Genomic DNA, 17,422 nt, shown 5'->3' with positions numbered 1-17,422 from the left:
GTGATGGGCATAGTGAGTTCATGGAAGTTTTTATTTTTTGTCACAAGTTAGTGGAATATGAGACTTTGTAAGGAAAAAAAAAAAAATCATCATTTTCCGCTAACTTGTGACAAAAAAAAAAAAAAGTTCTATGAACTCACGCTGCCCATCAGTGAATACCTTAGGGTGTCTACTTTCCGAAAAGGGGTCATTTGTGGGGTGTTTGTACTGTCTGGGCATTGTAGAACCTCAGGAAACATGACAGGTGCTCAGAAAGTCAGAGCTGCTTCAAAAAGCGGAAATTCACATATTTGTACCATAGTTTGTAAATGCTATAACTTTTACCCAAACATTTTTTTTTTACAAAATGCAAAATTAGCAAAACTGAAAGTGAAAAATTGTCATTTTTTGGCAAAAAAAATCGTTAAATTTTGATTAATAACAAAAAAAGTAAAATGTCAGCAGCAATGAAATACCACCAAATGAAAGCTCTATTAGTGAGAAGAAAAGGAGGTAAAATTCATTTGGGTGGTAAGTTGCATGACCGAGCAATAAACGGTGAAAGTAGTGTAGTGCAGAAGTGTAAAAAGTGGCCTGGTCATTAAGGGGGTTTCAGCTAGCGGGGTTGAAGTGGTTAAAAGAAAGTATCCGTTTAATGAATCCGATTTGGCTAAAAACTCCCAGAGTCTAAGAAATCATCCTTACCCTTTGAGGATGTTGGGCTCCTTCGAGACTCATGGATAAAAAATGTGAATCGGTTCTTAAAAGATCCTGGGAAACCTGTACGTCCATGCTAAGACACAGTAGTGCGGCCACTTATACTACTAGGACCCTTTCATTATGGTTATCCCAGCTTAAGAAACACTTAATCTCTGGTTCTGCAAGAGAGGATATCTTGTCCTCCATGCCAGTTTTGAAACAGGCCTTCAATTTCTTGCGGACGCATCAGCGGATCTGGTAAATCTCTCCGCTAGATCAGCGGCTCTATCTAATACTGCCAGAAGTTCTGTCTGGGTGAGATCTTGGTCAGGGGTATAATACCTCTACAAGTAAGTTATGTGGTATCCCCTGTGAAGGGGACAGATTCTTCGGATCGGTACTGGATGATATACTCGATAAAGCATCTGAAAGAAAAAAAGGGGTTCCCGACAGAGTCCAAATTTTTCAATCAACGCCGCTCCTTTCGGAATCAAAAAAGGAGTAAACCTGTTCAAAAGAAGAAAGACAGTTTAGGTTCCTGGCAGCCAACGAGAGGCAGAGGTAGGGGTTTCCTGTTCAAACTGGATAATTCCGCTAAACAATCTGGACTATGACGCCAGAGACCCAGTGGGATTAAAAAGGTTAATCTCCGCTTGTGAGGACATTTCAACATCCCCTTGGATTCTAGAGATCATTCGTCTAGGCTACAAACTGGAGTTCTCTTCTTCCTCCTTCTGTTTTTTTGTTAATCAGGAACCTTTCTGGTGGGGGAGATCCTCGGTTTCTGGAGTTTCAGATTTTCTTATTGCTGGATAAAGATGTCGTTATCCCGGAAAATCAAAAGGGGAAGGGGTTTTACTCCCCAGTCTTCCCGGTGAAGAAGCCAAATGGCTCTTTCAGTGCTATTATCAATCTAAAGTACATCAACAAGCACATGATATACAAGAAGTTCAAGATGGAGACGGTCAAATCGACTATCAATCTGTTGTCACAGGATTATTTCATGATAACACTCTACTTAGAGGATGCCTACTATCACGTCCCCATACATGTCAGTCATCAGAAATATCTGAGATTTGCTGTCTTCCTGAAGAATCGCCTGGTTCATCTGTTCCAAGTTCTCCCGTTCGGTCTCTTGTCTGCCCCCAGCATTTTTACAAAGCTTATGGCAGAAATGTTGAGTTTTATTTTTTTTCCATCAAAAGGAAATTCTGTTCATTCCTTATTTAATGACTTTCTTATTGCAGCCAGTTCGGTACATCTTCTTCAAGCAAATCTGCAAGTAGTAAAATCCACACTTCAATCTCTGGTCTGGAAGATAATTCTGGAGAAATCAGGCTTAGTTCCCCTGCAGAAAGAAAGTCTTTTTAGGAATTCTTCTAGACTCCCATATTATGACATCTTTTCTCCCACAGCAAAAGAAACAGGACATTATCTCAAGGATCTCTTTATTCCGGTTACTCCACAGGGCGTGCTTCAGAGAATTTATGGTGATTCTGGGTCTAATGACTTCAGCTATACCGGCGGTCAAGTGGGCCCAATTTCATGGAAGGAATTTCCTTCTACATTCCTGGGACCGAAGCCAACTTTCCCTGAACAAGAAAGTATCCCTGCCTACTCGGGTAAAGCATTCCCTGTGGTGGTGGCTGAACCTAAAGAATCTGAACCAGGGGGTAAAATGGCGATCTGCAAATCAGATCGTTATAACAACAGATGCAAGCAGACCAGGCTGGGGTGCCCATTGCGGAAATAAACTAGTATAGGGTGTCTGTAGTCCGGAACATCTTCCTCTATTTTCAAACTCAAAAGAGCTCTTAGCAGTCTGTGGCCCTAAAAAGTGGCCCGCCTTCCTTCCGACCATCTATCTAGGGGATGTCAAAATCTTGTTGGACAACAGATCCATGGTGGCATATATAAACAAAGAAGGCGGAACAAGGAACCAGAATCTGTTGGACAGCATCCAGAATATTCTACTGGGCTCAGTCCATTTAAAAGAAGAAGAGAATTGTCTGGCGGATTTCTTGAGCAGAAAAAATTAAAATCAGGAGAATGGAGCCTGTAAAAAAATCTATATTCACAGAGATCTGCAAAAAATGGGAATCTCCAATCCTGGATCTCTTTCCCTCCAGAGTAAAGAAACTAGTGAATCGATTTTATTCCCCCTCATACAAGGACGATCCAGTGAGAATGGATGCCTTTTCGGTTCCCCGGCCTGTAGGGCCTCTGATACCGAGAGTTCTCACAAAGGTAGTGGAAGAAAGATGCCAGTTAATCCTAATAGCTCCCTACTGGCCCAAAATAACATGGTTTACTCTACTGCTGAACCTCTTAAAAGGAAGATTTTGTATACTGCCACAGATCCCGGATCTTCTTCAGGGTCCTGCCCGACACCCAGAGGTTCGCCAGTTAAGGCTGACAGTCTGGAAGTTGAACGGTCAATTGTGAAATCCAAGGCGCTATCTGAGGCAGTCATAAACACTCTGCTGAGCAGTAGGAAACCGATTGCATCAAAAATTTATCTTAGAACATGGAATTTGTTTCTCTGTTTTGTTGGAGCCTCTTAGGATCTTTTGGCCTCTCCTGACATTAAGGTAATTCTAGATTTCCTGCAAGGTGGCCTTGACTAAGGGTTAGTACCCTGAAGTTCCAGGTGGCAGCCCTTAGTGCCTTCTTGGATGTAAAACTTGCGGCGGTAAGTTTAATCAGGCGTCGTGTTATAAAGTGGCATGCAGAATTCATCCAGCAATTAGATGCACTGTACCTCCTTGGGACCTTAACTTAGTGCTTTCTGTCCTCATGGACCTGCCCTTTGAGCCGCTTAACGAAATCTCTCTGAAATTACGGACTTTAAAAACTGCTTTTTTAATAGCCATAACTTCAGCTAGAATGGTAGGAGAAATCCAGGCCTCATCTTGTAGGTCTCTATATTTAACCTTTCTGGATGACAGAATTGTATTGACATGAACCTTCCTTTTTGCCTAAGGTGGTTTCCAGGTTTCACTGTCAGCAAGAAATGTCATTGCCTACCTTTTGTCCACAGGCTAGATCCGCCAGGGAGAGACATTTTCACAACCTTGATGTCCGTAGATGTGTCTTGTTCTATTTGGAAGCTTCTAATCAGATGAGAAAGTCAGATGGCCTTTTAATTCAGTATAGACAGGACAGAGGCCAGGGGGCTTCAAAAATAACCATCTCATTCCGGATAAAAATGACACTCTATCTCTTACAAGTTAAAAGGTGTGTCCCTCCACTCCCCTGTTGATCTGAAAGCTCATTCAACTAGGGTGATAGCAACCTCCTGGGCAGAAGGGGCCTCTGCTTCATTGGCCCAGATATGTCAGACAGCCATCTGATCCAATCTGCCTACCACCTTTAGACATTACATACTAAATGTTGTTGCTAATAGGGATATGTCCTTTGGTCATAAGGTTTTATCTGCAGTGGTCCCCCCAATTATTATTATTATTATTTTTTTGTTATTCCTCCTGTTTAGTGCCGTTGGGGAGGCATATGGAAAAGATTATAATTGCACTTACCGGTAATTTGATTTTCCATTTAGCCTCCACAACGGCACTGGAGATTTCCACCCTAATTTTAGTCTTTTGTTAATATTATGAAAATGTTTTGTGTCTCTTTTTTTTTTTTTTATATTCTTTTTCCCAGATAAAAATCTTATTCAGCATCCTCTTGTGTTCTTGGATATTTACTTGACAAGGTAAAGGGGAGGAGGCTTTTAAACGTTCACTTTCCACGTTGTTTCCTGTCCCTGGTAGGCTGGGTACCCTCCTGTTTAGTGCCATTGTGAAGGCTAAATGGAATATCCAATTAAAGATAAGTGTAATTATAATTTTTCATAGACTTTTTTTTTTTTGTGGCACTTTTAAATGCAGTTTTTGAGCCAAAGCCAGGAGTAGATCTATCAGAAAGGAGAAGTACAAGTCCTTCCTTTTATAGTGTGCTCCACGTTTCCTTTTCACAAAAAAAAAACTGCCTCAAAAGCTGCAGGCTACCCTTAGGGCTCATGCACGCGAACATATTTTCTTTGTGTCGGTTGTATTTTTTATTAGCAACATGAGGAGAAGGCGGAAATAAAGTTGCGGCACTCACCAAAGTATGTAACTCTTTCTTTATTGAAGCTTCCTCAAGGGGTAGCTGGAGGATCCAGGGGCGGACACACAGTTGCGAGCGGCGACGGCCGTTTCGCGCGCAAGATCGCGCTTCCTCAGGCCACTGAATGCGTCATCGCGCATACGTGCGCTTTATGCAGGTGGATAGGGGGACGGCCGACGCCGTCAGCAACTATCTCGCTCCCACGGATATGACGTAGCTAAAATACATGTAACCAACAGGTTCGGTCATAGTACATGCATACTAGAAAAAAGACAACACCGAAATTGAAGATATATAAGAAGAAAGCGGACATCAAGGGGTATATTAAATACAGCAGCAGCACAACATGTATATTGAACTATGATAGTAGAATCACCTTTATAGATTAATTCACCAAAGTGGGGAAGGGGGAGGTGCGCTTATATTTAGGGCATGTGCGCAACAATAGGCTCCTCTGTATCGAGCGCATGCGACTCACAGGAACACGGACATATCATTTCTGTCATTCATTCCCACCGCATGCATGGCCTCCGTTCGCATTATCCACCTTGCCTCCCTCCGCAGGAGCAGGCGGTGCCGGTCTCCACCCCGTGGGATGGGACGGACATGTTCTACGCCCGCAAAAGAGAGGCAACGTGGATGTGCGTCGTGGGCCGTGCGAATATGTTCGATGAGGCGTGGACTGCCTCTACCTGATCGAATAGAGCCAATATGTTCGCGAATGCGCTCGAATAGAGGGCGAATCGTTTTTCCTATGTAGAAGCGCTTACAAGGACAAAAAACCACATATACCACGTAGGACGTACGGCAATTGATAAAGTCCCGTACTGTGTGTTGTACCCCGCCTATTTGTAGGTATTTACTGCAGACATTAAGTGCGCAAAAAGAGCAATGGCCACACCTAAAATTGCCCACCGGTTTTCTCAACCTGCTCTCATCTCTAGGTGTGGAGAATACGCTCCTAACTAGTTTGTCTTTAATTGTAGGGCATCTTTTAAATGTGACCAATGGTCTATTATCAGTGAAGCTACTAAGAGTGGGGTCTCCTTTGAGTAAATCCCAATTGCGGTTGATAACCTGTCGAACCATTTCGGCGACTGGGCTATACTGAAAAGAAAAGGCGAAGCGTAAGGGTTTGGTATTGGTGCCCTGTTCCATGAGCAAAACATTGCGGTCAAGTTGGGACGCTTTTTGAAGGGCTGATGAGACCTCTCCCAATGGATAACCCCTATTAATGAGCCTAACCCCAAGTTCTCCAGCCTGTCGATGGAAACTTTCATCTGTATCATTAATCCTGCCCATATGGGACTGCGCGTTTGACAGACGGTGGGTGGAAGCTGGTCTGGTGGAGGAGCGAGTTGGTCGCCGTCGGCTTTTTGCGCACTTAATGTCTGCAGTAAATACCTACAAATAGGCGGGGTACAACACACAGTACGGGACTTTATCAATTGCCGTACGTCCTACGTGGTATACAGGTCCTTCTCAAAAAATTAGCATATTGTGATAAAGTTCATTATTTTCTGTAATGTACTGATAAACATTAGACTTTCATATATTTTAGATTCATTACACACCAACTGAAGTAGTTCAAGCCTTTTATTGTTTTAATATTGATGATTTTGGCATACAGCTCATGAAAACCCAAATTTCCTATCTCAAAAAATTAGCATATTTCATCCGACCAATAAAAGAAAAGTGTTTTTAATACAAAAAGTCAACCTTCAAATAATTATGTTCAGTTATGCACTCAATACTTGGTCGGGAATCCTTTTGCAGAAATCACTGCTTCAATGCGGCGTGGCATGGAGGCAATCAGCCTGTGGCACTGCTGAGGTGTTATGGAGGCCCAGGATGCTTCGATAGCGGCCTTAAGCTCATCCAGAGTGTTGGGTCTTGCGTCCCTCAACTTTCTCTTCCCAATATCCCACAGATTCTCTATGGGGTTCAGGTCAGGAGAGTTGGCAGGCCAATTGAGCACAGTAATACCATGGTCAGTAAACCATTTACCAGTGGTTTTGGCACTGTGAGCAGGTGCCAGGTCGTGCTGAAAAATGAAATCTTCATCTCCATAAAGCTTTTCATTAGATGGAAGCATGAAGTGCTCCAAAATCTCCTGATAGCTAGCTGCATTGACCCTGCCCTTGATAAAACACAGTGGACCAACACCAGCAGCTGACATGGCACCCCAGACCATCACTGACTGTGGGTACTTGACACTGGACTTCAGGCATTTTGGCATTTCCCTCTCCCCAGTCTTCCTCCAGACTCTGGCACCTTGATTTCCGAATGACATGCAACAGTCCAGTGCTGCTTCTCTGTAGCCCAGGTCAAGTGCTTCTGCCGCTGTTTCTGGTTCAAAAGTGGCTTGACCTGGGGAATGCGGCACCTGTAGCCCATTTCCTGCACACGCCTGTACACGGTGGCTCTGGATGTTTCTACTCCAGACTCAGTCCACTGCTTCCGCAGGTCCCCCAAGGTCTGGAATCGGTCCTTCTCCACAATCTTCCTCAGGGTCCGGTCACCTCTTCTCGTTGTGCAGCGTTTTCTGCCACACTTTTTCCTTCCCACAGACTTCCCACTGAGGTGCCTTGATACAGCACTCTGGGAACAGCCTATTCGTTCAGAAATTTCTTTCTGTGACTTACCCTCTTGCTTGAGGGTGTCAATGATGGCCTTCTGGACAGCAGTCAGGTCGGCAGTCTTACCCATGATTGCGGTTTTGAGTAATGAACCAGGCTGGGAGTTTTTAAAAGCCTCAGGAATCTTTTGCAGGTGTTTAGAGTTAATTAGTTGATTCAGATGATTAGGTTAATAGCTCGTTTAGAGAACCTTTTCATGATATGCTAATTTTTTTAGATAGGAATTTGGGGTTTTCATGAGCTGTATGCCAAAATCATCAATATTAAAACAATAAAAGGCTTGAACTACTTCAGTTGGTGTGTAATGAATCTAAAATATATGAAAGTCTAATGTTTATCAGTACATTACAGAAAATAATGAACTTTATCACAATATGCTAATTTTTTTTAGAAGGACCTGTATGTGGTTTTTTGTCCTTGTAAGCGCTTCTACATAGGAAAAACGATTCGCCCTCTATTCGAGCGCATTCGCGAACATATTGGCTCTATTCGATCAGGTAGAGGCAGTCCACGCCTCATCGAACATATTCGCACGGCCCACGACGCACATCCACGTTGCCTCTCTTTTGCGGGCGTAGAACATGTCCGTCCCATCCCACGGGGTGGAGACCGGCACCGCCTGCTCCTGCGGAGGGAGGCAAGGTGGATAATGCGAACGGAGGCCATGCATGCGGTGGGAATGAATGACAGAAATGATATGTCCGTGTTCCTGTGAGTCGCATGTGCTCGATACAGAGGAGCCTATTGTTGCGCACATGCCCTAAATATAAGCGCACCTCCCCCTTCCCCACTTTGGTGAATTAATCTATAAAGGTGATTCTACTATCATAGTTCAATATACATGTTGTGCTGCTGCTGTATTTAATATACCCCTTGATGTCCGCTTTCTTCTTATATATCTTCAATTTCGGTGTTGTCTTTTTTCTAGTATGCATGTACTATGACCGAACCTGTTGGTTACATGTATTTTAGCTACGTCATATCCGTGGGAGCGAGATAGTTGCTGACGGCGTCGGCCGTCCCCCTATCCACCTGCATAAAGCGCACGTATGCGCGATGACGCATTCAGTGGCCTGAGGAAGCGCGAAACGGCCGTCGCCGCTCGCAACTGTGTGTCCGCCCCTGGATCCTCCAGCTACCCCTTGAGGAAGCTTCAATAAAGAAAGAGTTACATACTTTGGTGAGTGCCGCAACTTTATTTCCGCCTTCTCCTCATGTTGCAATCTACTGTCTACAGTATCTTTCTTGCTGAGCACCACATTAAGAAGCACGTTTAACCGCACCTCGGTCTGGTTCATTACGGCATCATCAGTGTAAGCAGTGCCGCCCGACGACCTCTCCCTCTTCTTTTTGCATCAGTATTTTTTATTAGGACCGTATGTAAATCCATTTATTTCAACGGGTCTGCAAAAAATCTGAAGTTACTTCTGTGTGCATTCCATTTCCGCATGTCCTATTATTGCCCGCATAATAGACAAGAATAGGACTGTTCTATTAAAAGCCAGCTGATCAATTCTGCAAAATACGGAATGCACACGGATGTCATCCATATTTTTGGTGGACTGCCAATACATACGTACGGTCGCGTGCATGAGCCCTTAACCTGCAAATTCAGGCCACCATGGCTGGCTGTCGCTCGTGAGCCAGGTTTACTTTTGCTTCAGGCAGCAGAATTGCAGCTTTCATTATTATCTGCATCTGCTCAAACAATTAATTTTTTATCGGCTGGCTTAAGGGGATGTATGTTATATAGAATGTGGTTACAACACTTTTCAGATTTTTATGTCTTTCTAGAAAAAGCAATTGAAGCTCCCAGTAGTGTGAAAAAGAAATCAGAGAATATAAAGGAATCGCTGACTAGCAACGTCACCGCTAAAAGGTTTGTATCATTTTGGAAGCTTGTCATTCATGTAAAATCTGATTTTAGTAGCATATTTTTTATAAAACTAACACTTTTATAAAAGAACTGAAATTAGACACATTTTTAAAGGTATGGGGATCACAGACCTTTTTTTTTTAATTATTTTTTTTATTTTGTGCAATTTTAATTTTTTTATTGTGCCAATAATTCTTGAAGCAGCTTTGCAATTTGTTTTTTCTTTCATTTTATTCCAGCAGACCCTATGTGAACATATGTATCTCCATTTCTTTTCATCATGTGTACTCCTATTTGGTGTCCCCTACTACTTGGTAACTTAATCTGTATGTAGGGAACAGAAGAGGCCTGATGGGAGTATGACTTGAGGATCAGATTACATTAGCTGTTTATGATATGTATTTCTTCATTGCTATAGAAACAAAACAGTAGCCTTTTCGGGAACACTTCGCCTCTCCGTTTACCCGGGGAGGAAGGCCGGTGTCTGTTCCCCTCACTGCCCGACCTCCCCAGCATGGCAAAGTAGACCAGGGCAGCCCAGCTCCCCTGCATACCGCCAGCCATCGGGTCACCTGCAGTTCCCCCCCTCCACTCCAGCCTCACTACCACTTCGGTGCTAATGGCGTAGTTGATCCTGCTGGCTCCCCAATTCCCAAGAGAAGGAAGAAGGGGTGAGTATGGTGAACACAGGGTAAGTATAACCCCCACCATCAGCGCCGCAACCCCCCCCTGTCACTCACCGCTCCATTCCTCTCTTCCTCCCCCATTCTGCTGAAGTGCTGCATTCCCTCCCGACCTGGGTTTTCTCCTTTGCTGCCCCCTTTCCCTACACCCTTCGGGCCAGGGACGGCCCATAGCATTTCCCAGCGGTCAAATTCCCTCCTGGGGTGACCGCTGCACGTGGCTACCGGCTGTCCTGTATGCCTGTCCTTCGTCTCTTGAGCCAAAGGATTCGCTCATCTCATGGCTGTTCGTTCCGGCCGTAAGTTTTTCCTGTCGGCTTACTCCTACGCAAGTCTTCGGCTTTGCGGCATACTAGGCCACAACTTCCATGCCTGTGTATGGGGGGTGGGAACTGCTCCCTGTATGTGAAATGACATTCCCCCTCCCCCAGGAGCCTGCTGAGCTCCACCCCTGGTCCTCAAGGGGAAAATAAAAAAAATAACCTCTTCTTGCCTCCAGTTGGGGCTAGGGGTGTCAGTTTTCAAATACACGACTATATGTTTATATATAAAAAAAAAAAATAGTAAGTTACCCTGGCACTATCAAGTGCTGAGTGTGGTGTCTGTTGCTAAATTAACCCCCTCTAAGGTGGTGCATGTGTGCTCCCCTCAAGCGGTTACTGACGCATTTCCCTGCAACAAATCCACTGGATGTTTTTCATGTAACCCCCCCTTCCACGGACACGCACTGGCGCTGTACATCCGGTTGCGTTCCCCTTTCCTTAAGTGGAGTAGTTGCACTACCACTGGCTGCTGTACATCCATATTCCCATCCTCACATAGATGGAGTAATGGCACTACCAATGTATACCGTGTGTCCCGTCATATGTCCTGCCATCCATAGATGGACTAATCGCACTACCCATGTATACTGTGCATCCTGTCGTGTTACTCACTCCTCGGGTGGAGTAATTACCACTGGACACCTCACACTCTGTAGCATTGCCTCATCTCCCTTAGGTGGCGTAAATGCACTTCCACTGCATACTGTAAAGCCTGTCGGATTACCCCCCCCGCCCTCTGCATAGGCGGTGTAATTGCACGACCAATGGATACTTTACAGCCTGTCACGTTACACCTCTCCATAGGTGGCGTGGTTGCACTACCACTGCATACTGTACAGCCTGTTGCATTATCCCCCTCCATAGGTGGCATAATCACACTACCACTGCATACTATTTAGCTGGTCGCATTACCCCCCTCCATAGGCGGCATAATTGTACGACCACTACATACTGTACAACCTGACGCATTGCCTCCGTTCATGGGTGGCGTAATTGCACGTCCACTGGTTACGGCACAGCCGGTCGCATTACCCCCTTCCATAGGCAGAGTAATTGCTCTATCACTGGATAGTATTTCCTGCGTTACCTACTCCCACAAGTTCAGTATTCACATGAACGGGTGAAGTAATTGCACCACCATTGGATACTATGTCTACAGTCGTGGCCAAAAGTTTAGAGAATTACATAAATATTGGAAAAGTTGCTGCTTAAGTTTTTATAATAGCAATTTGCATATACTCCAAAATGTTATGAAGAGTGATCAGATGAATTGCATAGTCCTTCTTTGCCATGAAAATTAACTTAATCCCAAAAAAACCTTTCCACATTTCATTGCTGTCATTAAAGGACCTGCTGAGATCATTTCAGTAATCGTCTTGTTAACCCAGGTGAGAATGTTGACGAGCACAAGGCTGGAGATCAATATGTCAGGCTGATTGGGTTAAAATGGCAGACTTGACCTGTTAAAAGGAGGGTGATGCTTGAAATCATTGTTCTTCCATTGTTAACCATGGTGACCTGCAAAGAAACGCGTGCAGCCATCATTGCATTGCGTGCAGCCATCATTGCATTGCATAAAAATGGCTTCACAGGCAAGGATATTGTGGCTATTAAGATTGCACCTCAATCAGCAATTTATAGGATCATCAAGAACTTCAAGGAAAGAGGTCCAATTATTGTTAAGAAGGCTTCAGGGCGTCCAAGAAAGTCCAGCAAGCGCTAGAATCGTCTCCTAAAGAGGATTCAGCTGTGGGATCGGAGTGCCACCAGTGCAGAGCTTGCTTAGGAATGGCAGCAGGCAGGTGTGAGCGCATCTGCACGCACAGCGAGGCGAAGACTTTTGAAAGATGGTCTGGTGTCAAGAAGGACCGCAAAGAAGCCACTTCTCTCCAAAAAAAATATCAGGGACAGATTGATCTTTTGCAGAAAAAATGGTGAATGGACTGCTGAGGACTGGGGCAAAGTCATGTTCTCCGATGAAGCCTCTTTCTGATTGTTTGGGGCATCAGGAAAAAGGCTTGTCCGGAGAAGATAAGGTGAGCGCTACCATCAGTCCTGTGTCATGCCAAGAGTAAAGCATCCTGAAACCATTCATGTGTGGGGTTGCTTCTCATCCAAGGGAGTGGGCTCACTCACAATTTTGCCCAAAAACACAGCCATGAATAAAGAATGGTACCAAAACACCCTCCAACAGCAACTTCTTCCAACAATCCAACAACAGTTTGGTGAAGAACAATGCATTTTCCAGCACGATGGAGCACCATGCCGTAAGGCAAAAGTGGTGGCTCGGGGACCAAAACGTTGACATTTTGGGTCCATGGCCTGGAAACTCTCCAGATCTTAATCGCATTGAGAACTTGTGGTCAATCCTCAAGAGGCGGGTGGACAAACAAAAACCCACTAATTCTGACAAACTCCAAGAAGAATGGGTTGCTATCAGTCAGGAATTGGCCCAGAAGTTGATTGAGAGCATGCCCAGTCTGAATTGGAAGGGGGGGGGGGAGAATTGAATTGTATTCCAAGAGACGCTACCTACCATTACCCGGTCCTCCTCCACAAGCGGGATATGGTTGCACCCACCGGATACTGCAGCTACTACCGCATTATCCCCTTTGTTTTTGGTTGCTGGCTTAGAGTGCCGACATGGCAGTCTCTGTCCTCCCAGGGTGTGTCACCAAAACACCGCTTTAAGTCCCGGTGGGACTCCACACTACATGGTTGGTCATGATACTTGACACCTTTTTAGGTGACCTAGAAGAGAATTTGGTGGTTACTACCAAGCGAATTGAGTATTACACTGCCTCTGAATACTGTTTCCACGTCTAGCTCTCCTCCTTTTCAGGTGGCATATTTAGGCTAGCTCTCCATTCCATGGTTACAACTATATATTCTCTACCACAGGGCAGTATTTACGCTAGCACTATAGATAGTAGCTACCACTGTAAGGCCTCCTTCCCAGTTGGAGTGTCTACCCTGACTTTGGCTTTTGTGGCTACTATGGTATAGCCTCCTTCTCAGGTGGAGTATTTACACTAGCGCTACATATCATGGCTACTACGGTATGGCCTTCTCGGGTACTGCGCTAGCCCTTGTTTAATTGGTTACTATCTGTATGGGTTTCTTCTCAAGGGAAGTATTTGTGTTAGCACTTCATGCCATGGGTCTTACTGAACAGTCTCCCCCTTGGGTGGAGTATTTGCGTTAGTACCGCATACTATGGCTTCTGTATGGTCTCATCAGGTGGAGTATGGTGCTATCGCAGTATACTTTGGCTTCTACGTTATGACCTACTCCTCAGGTGGAGTATTGCACCGGCACTAGCTCCTGTGGCTACTCCTGTCTGGCCCCATTCTCAGGTAGAGAATTTACCTTAGCCCTAAGTGCCTTGTCTGCCACTGTGTGGTTCCCTTCTCAGGCTCGAGGCTTACGTACCTCCTGCAAGCCATGGTGGCACCCGTGTTGCTTTCTTCCTCATTCCTTGCATTTGCAGTGGATATGGTTCTGTGGTTTCTACCACATTGCCCTCTGTTCCGTTCCATGTTTCGGCACTAGTTCTGTATACGGTAGCTTCTACCCCATCTTTCCTTCTATAGGTGAAACCCTCACACTGGTCCTAGGTGTGGTGGTTTTGTCGACATTCCCTTTCAGGTGGATCTCCGGCTCATTTTATGCGACCAATGGATGCTGTTGCACCATGGCATCTTTATGCTGGCTCTTGTAGTTTTAGCTGATTCGTCCAATCATTCCTGATGACATGGTCATCTGCAGTACTTCCATTCTCTACCAGGTATTTGCATTAGTATGCATGCTATAGCTGATGAGACTTTCACTTCTGGTGCGCACTGTTGCAGGGTTCTACCTGGTTGGCATGACCCCCTAGTTTCTATGACATTGGTCTACCACATGGTTCTTATTTCAAGCTGGACATTGGCTCTTACTGTTGATGCTGTGACACCATCAACACTGCCTCTTTTAAGAGATGAGTAATAGCTTTGACATGTCCTTATATAGGGGACACACCTATTCAGGGCACATACTGTGCATCAACTGCTTATTCCCCCTCACCGGACGGGACTATGGTGCTGTCGCATGTTGTCAATGCTAATAGATGTTTTTTTACTGAAACGCAACACCCTTTCTACGTTATACCCCTCCGAAAAACAAGTAATTGCTCTGCCCCAGTTTGTTTCTGTCTACATGTCCAGTGTCCATACTCCTGAGGTTGGATTCTTACTGTTCTGGAACACCTGCACTATTTATTTTTTCTTATGTCAAGATTTTCTCTAGTGTTTTTGTGATGTCGGACAAAGTCATCACGTTCTCTCCTGGAGAAGGATTTCTCGTATCCTGGCCAATCTGAGTATTTCCAAAGTATTTCTCTGATGACCACATTGTTTCCTTCAGGCAGAGTCGCTACTTGGTGACAGTAGACAGTCTTTGACGAATCTACACACCTACGATATTTTTGTTCTTCAGCCTACAGTCCATGCAATTTGAGTATCAAACAGCTTCTTTTGTTAGAAGTTTTTTTAAGCAGAGATGTATGCTGCGATCCTTACCTTTTGTATCGGCTTCCATGAGTGTATGTGCTCTCTGGCTCTCATGTATTGTATGTAGCCTGCTCTCTCTTAAGAGTACGGTTGCTCAGTTTCCTCAGGCTATCTAATGCCAGTCATGATATGGTCCTGGATCCAGCATCACTCGCAGTCTTGCTTTTGTACTGTGGCGGAGGTTGCTTTGGCTGCACTCTTCTCCTGCAGTGCTCTCTTCTGCACGGCTGGGATGCTATTGATCCCCGGGGACACAGTCTTTTTTCCTCTCAGACTACTCCCCATTTGTCTATGGTTTTTCATTTTCTACCTCTGATTTGGTTCCCATTGTGGCTTTTTGTCCTCCCTGGCCATCTCTTATCTCTGTCTTTTTTTTTGTTTCAATCGTTTTTATTGGCATTTCAAAGTAATACATATCACAATAAAGGCACATTATAATCTTATCATTGTCAGTCGAGTTATTCATAACAACTAACCATACAAAACATAACAGTTATCACGCAGTAAAACATTGATTACTTTAGACGTCATCCATGTCTGGTGCCTATTTACCACAAGTTAATTACTAATACTTTCAAGAATAAAGCCTTTTCTCCTTGGAAAAAAAAAAAACATGTCAATTAGTTATCCACCTCCTCCATTTAACACTTGTAATAATCCAACGCGCACACATACATATACCTATTTTTAGAGGGCATATCCAGTCAAATGTGTACTACCTACTTTCTCACCCCATATTACAATGTATAGATGCTATCCAAACTTCCCATTGTTTCATAAATTTTTGGTAAGAACCATTCCCTAAAGCTATGATTCTTTCATAAGCAAAGGTGGTATTAATAGCTGATACCAGGTCTTTCAGTCGTGGAACATCCTGGGATTTTCACCTCTGCAGTAACATTAATTTGGCCAGAACACAGATAACGCACACCAATTTTCTGTTTTCCACAGGAGATTTGTCACTCCAATCAAAAGTAGGGCAAGTTGTGGTGTCCACCTAAACTTCTCTTGGAGCAATAGGGTCAACAACTCTTCACATTCTTTCCAATACTTGGATAGCAATGGGCACTGCCAAAGGATGTGAAGAAGTATACCCCCACCTCCACATCCCCTCCAACATTCACCCGACACCCCCACATACATATGTTGCAACTTTTCAGGGGTATAGTACCAGTGTAGGATAGTTTTTAAAGCCGATTCCACGTTATTAGAGCAGTGTAAGTGAGAGTGGATCAATTTTATTGTTTTCTGCCACTCTTTTTCAGCTATATTGATATTCAGTGAACTCTCCCATTTACACATAGGGTGAGATTTCTTAAATTGTGTTGGCTGGAGTAATGATTCATACAGTGTTTTAATTCCTTTGGAATCACCAGAAAGGTATAACATACCTATTTGAGTGCATCTCAGATTCGATGGGGTTAGTGATTGTAACAAGTGCCGAATTTGTAGATATTTAAAAAAATTTGACTTGGGTAGCAGCAATTGTTTCTGCAAGGCTTGGAAGGATTTCATCGTCCCATTCTCAAATAACCATTCTATATTGCTTTTAATCTCTATGTTCCATTTAGAGAGATCTGCATGTGGGAGTAAGGCTCTGATAAAAGAAAATGGTAGTGAGGCCAGTCTTGGCTTGTGCCCTTCATTATTAATGTTATGAAATTGTTTCCATGCCATAACAGAAGCCAGTATTATTGGATTCAAGTTTTTAGGGGTCTGGATATCCCAGAAAGGTAAATATAGTAAATCTGGCAAGTAAAAGGTGCTGCCTGCGCTTGTTCCACTTGAACCCAGGGAATCCCAACCTTTTTCTTTTTTCCAACTCCTAAGCATAGATACGAACGTGACGAGATAATACAGTTTCATGTCTGGAACCGCCAGACCTCCCATTGCTCGGGGTCTTTGAATGATATTACTTGCTACCCTCGGCTTCTTATTTCGCCAAATATATTTGGATAGTATCTGTTGCACCTTACTAATATGAGATACTGCCATATAATTCTATTTGGTTCATAACCGCTGCTAAGGATATTTCCGGGCTTGATAGTGATAATAAAACATCATCTGCGTAAAGCGAGATGACATGCTCTTGCCCTCCAATCTTAACCCCTGAAATTAAGGGATCTAATCTGATAACTTGAGCTAGTGGTTCCATGGCTATAATGAAGATCAAAGGGGATAGCGGACAGCCTTGTCTGGTGCCGTTGGTTAACCCAAATGTCCCTGACAAGGCTCCATTGACATAAACATTAGCCGTAGGGTTGCTATATAAGGCCTCAATTGCGGATATGATAGGGCCACCGAATCCCATAACCGAAAGCACCGAGAAGGCAAATAACCATCTAATTCGGTCAAATGCCTTCTCGGCATACAAGGCCAAAACCAATAAGGGGCTTTTCTGTTGCTTGACTTGATGGAATATGCCCAGCATTCTTCTAGTGTTGAAATAAGACTGGCGAGTCGAGACAAAACCTGTTTGGTCATTATGAATTATGGAAGGGAGTATTGTAGCTATCCTAAGAGCTAAAAGTTTGGCATAAATTTTTATGTCCCGATTCAATAA

At 44.0% G+C, this 17,422-nt stretch overlaps 1 protein-coding gene across 1 annotated transcript in view; it reads left to right on the top strand.

Moving 5' to 3' along the window:
* LOC122926738 (altered inheritance of mitochondria protein 21-like) overlaps nucleotides 1–17,422 on the top strand; it is a 175,110-nt gene that overhangs the window by 114,716 nt on the left and 42,972 nt on the right. The window contains exon 11 of the mRNA XM_044278212.1: nucleotides 9,222–9,306. Coding sequence (XP_044134147.1) covers nucleotides 9,222–9,306 — 85 coding nt within the window. The remainder of the gene's footprint in view (nucleotides 1–9,221; nucleotides 9,307–17,422) is intronic.

Source organism: Bufo gargarizans, chromosome 1 (assembly GCF_014858855.1).
Source record: "Bufo gargarizans isolate SCDJY-AF-19 chromosome 1, ASM1485885v1, whole genome shotgun sequence".
Classification (NCBI taxonomy): Eukaryota; Metazoa; Chordata; class Amphibia; order Anura; family Bufonidae; genus Bufo; species Bufo gargarizans.
This window is presented reverse-complemented; position numbering and strand designations above follow the sequence as displayed.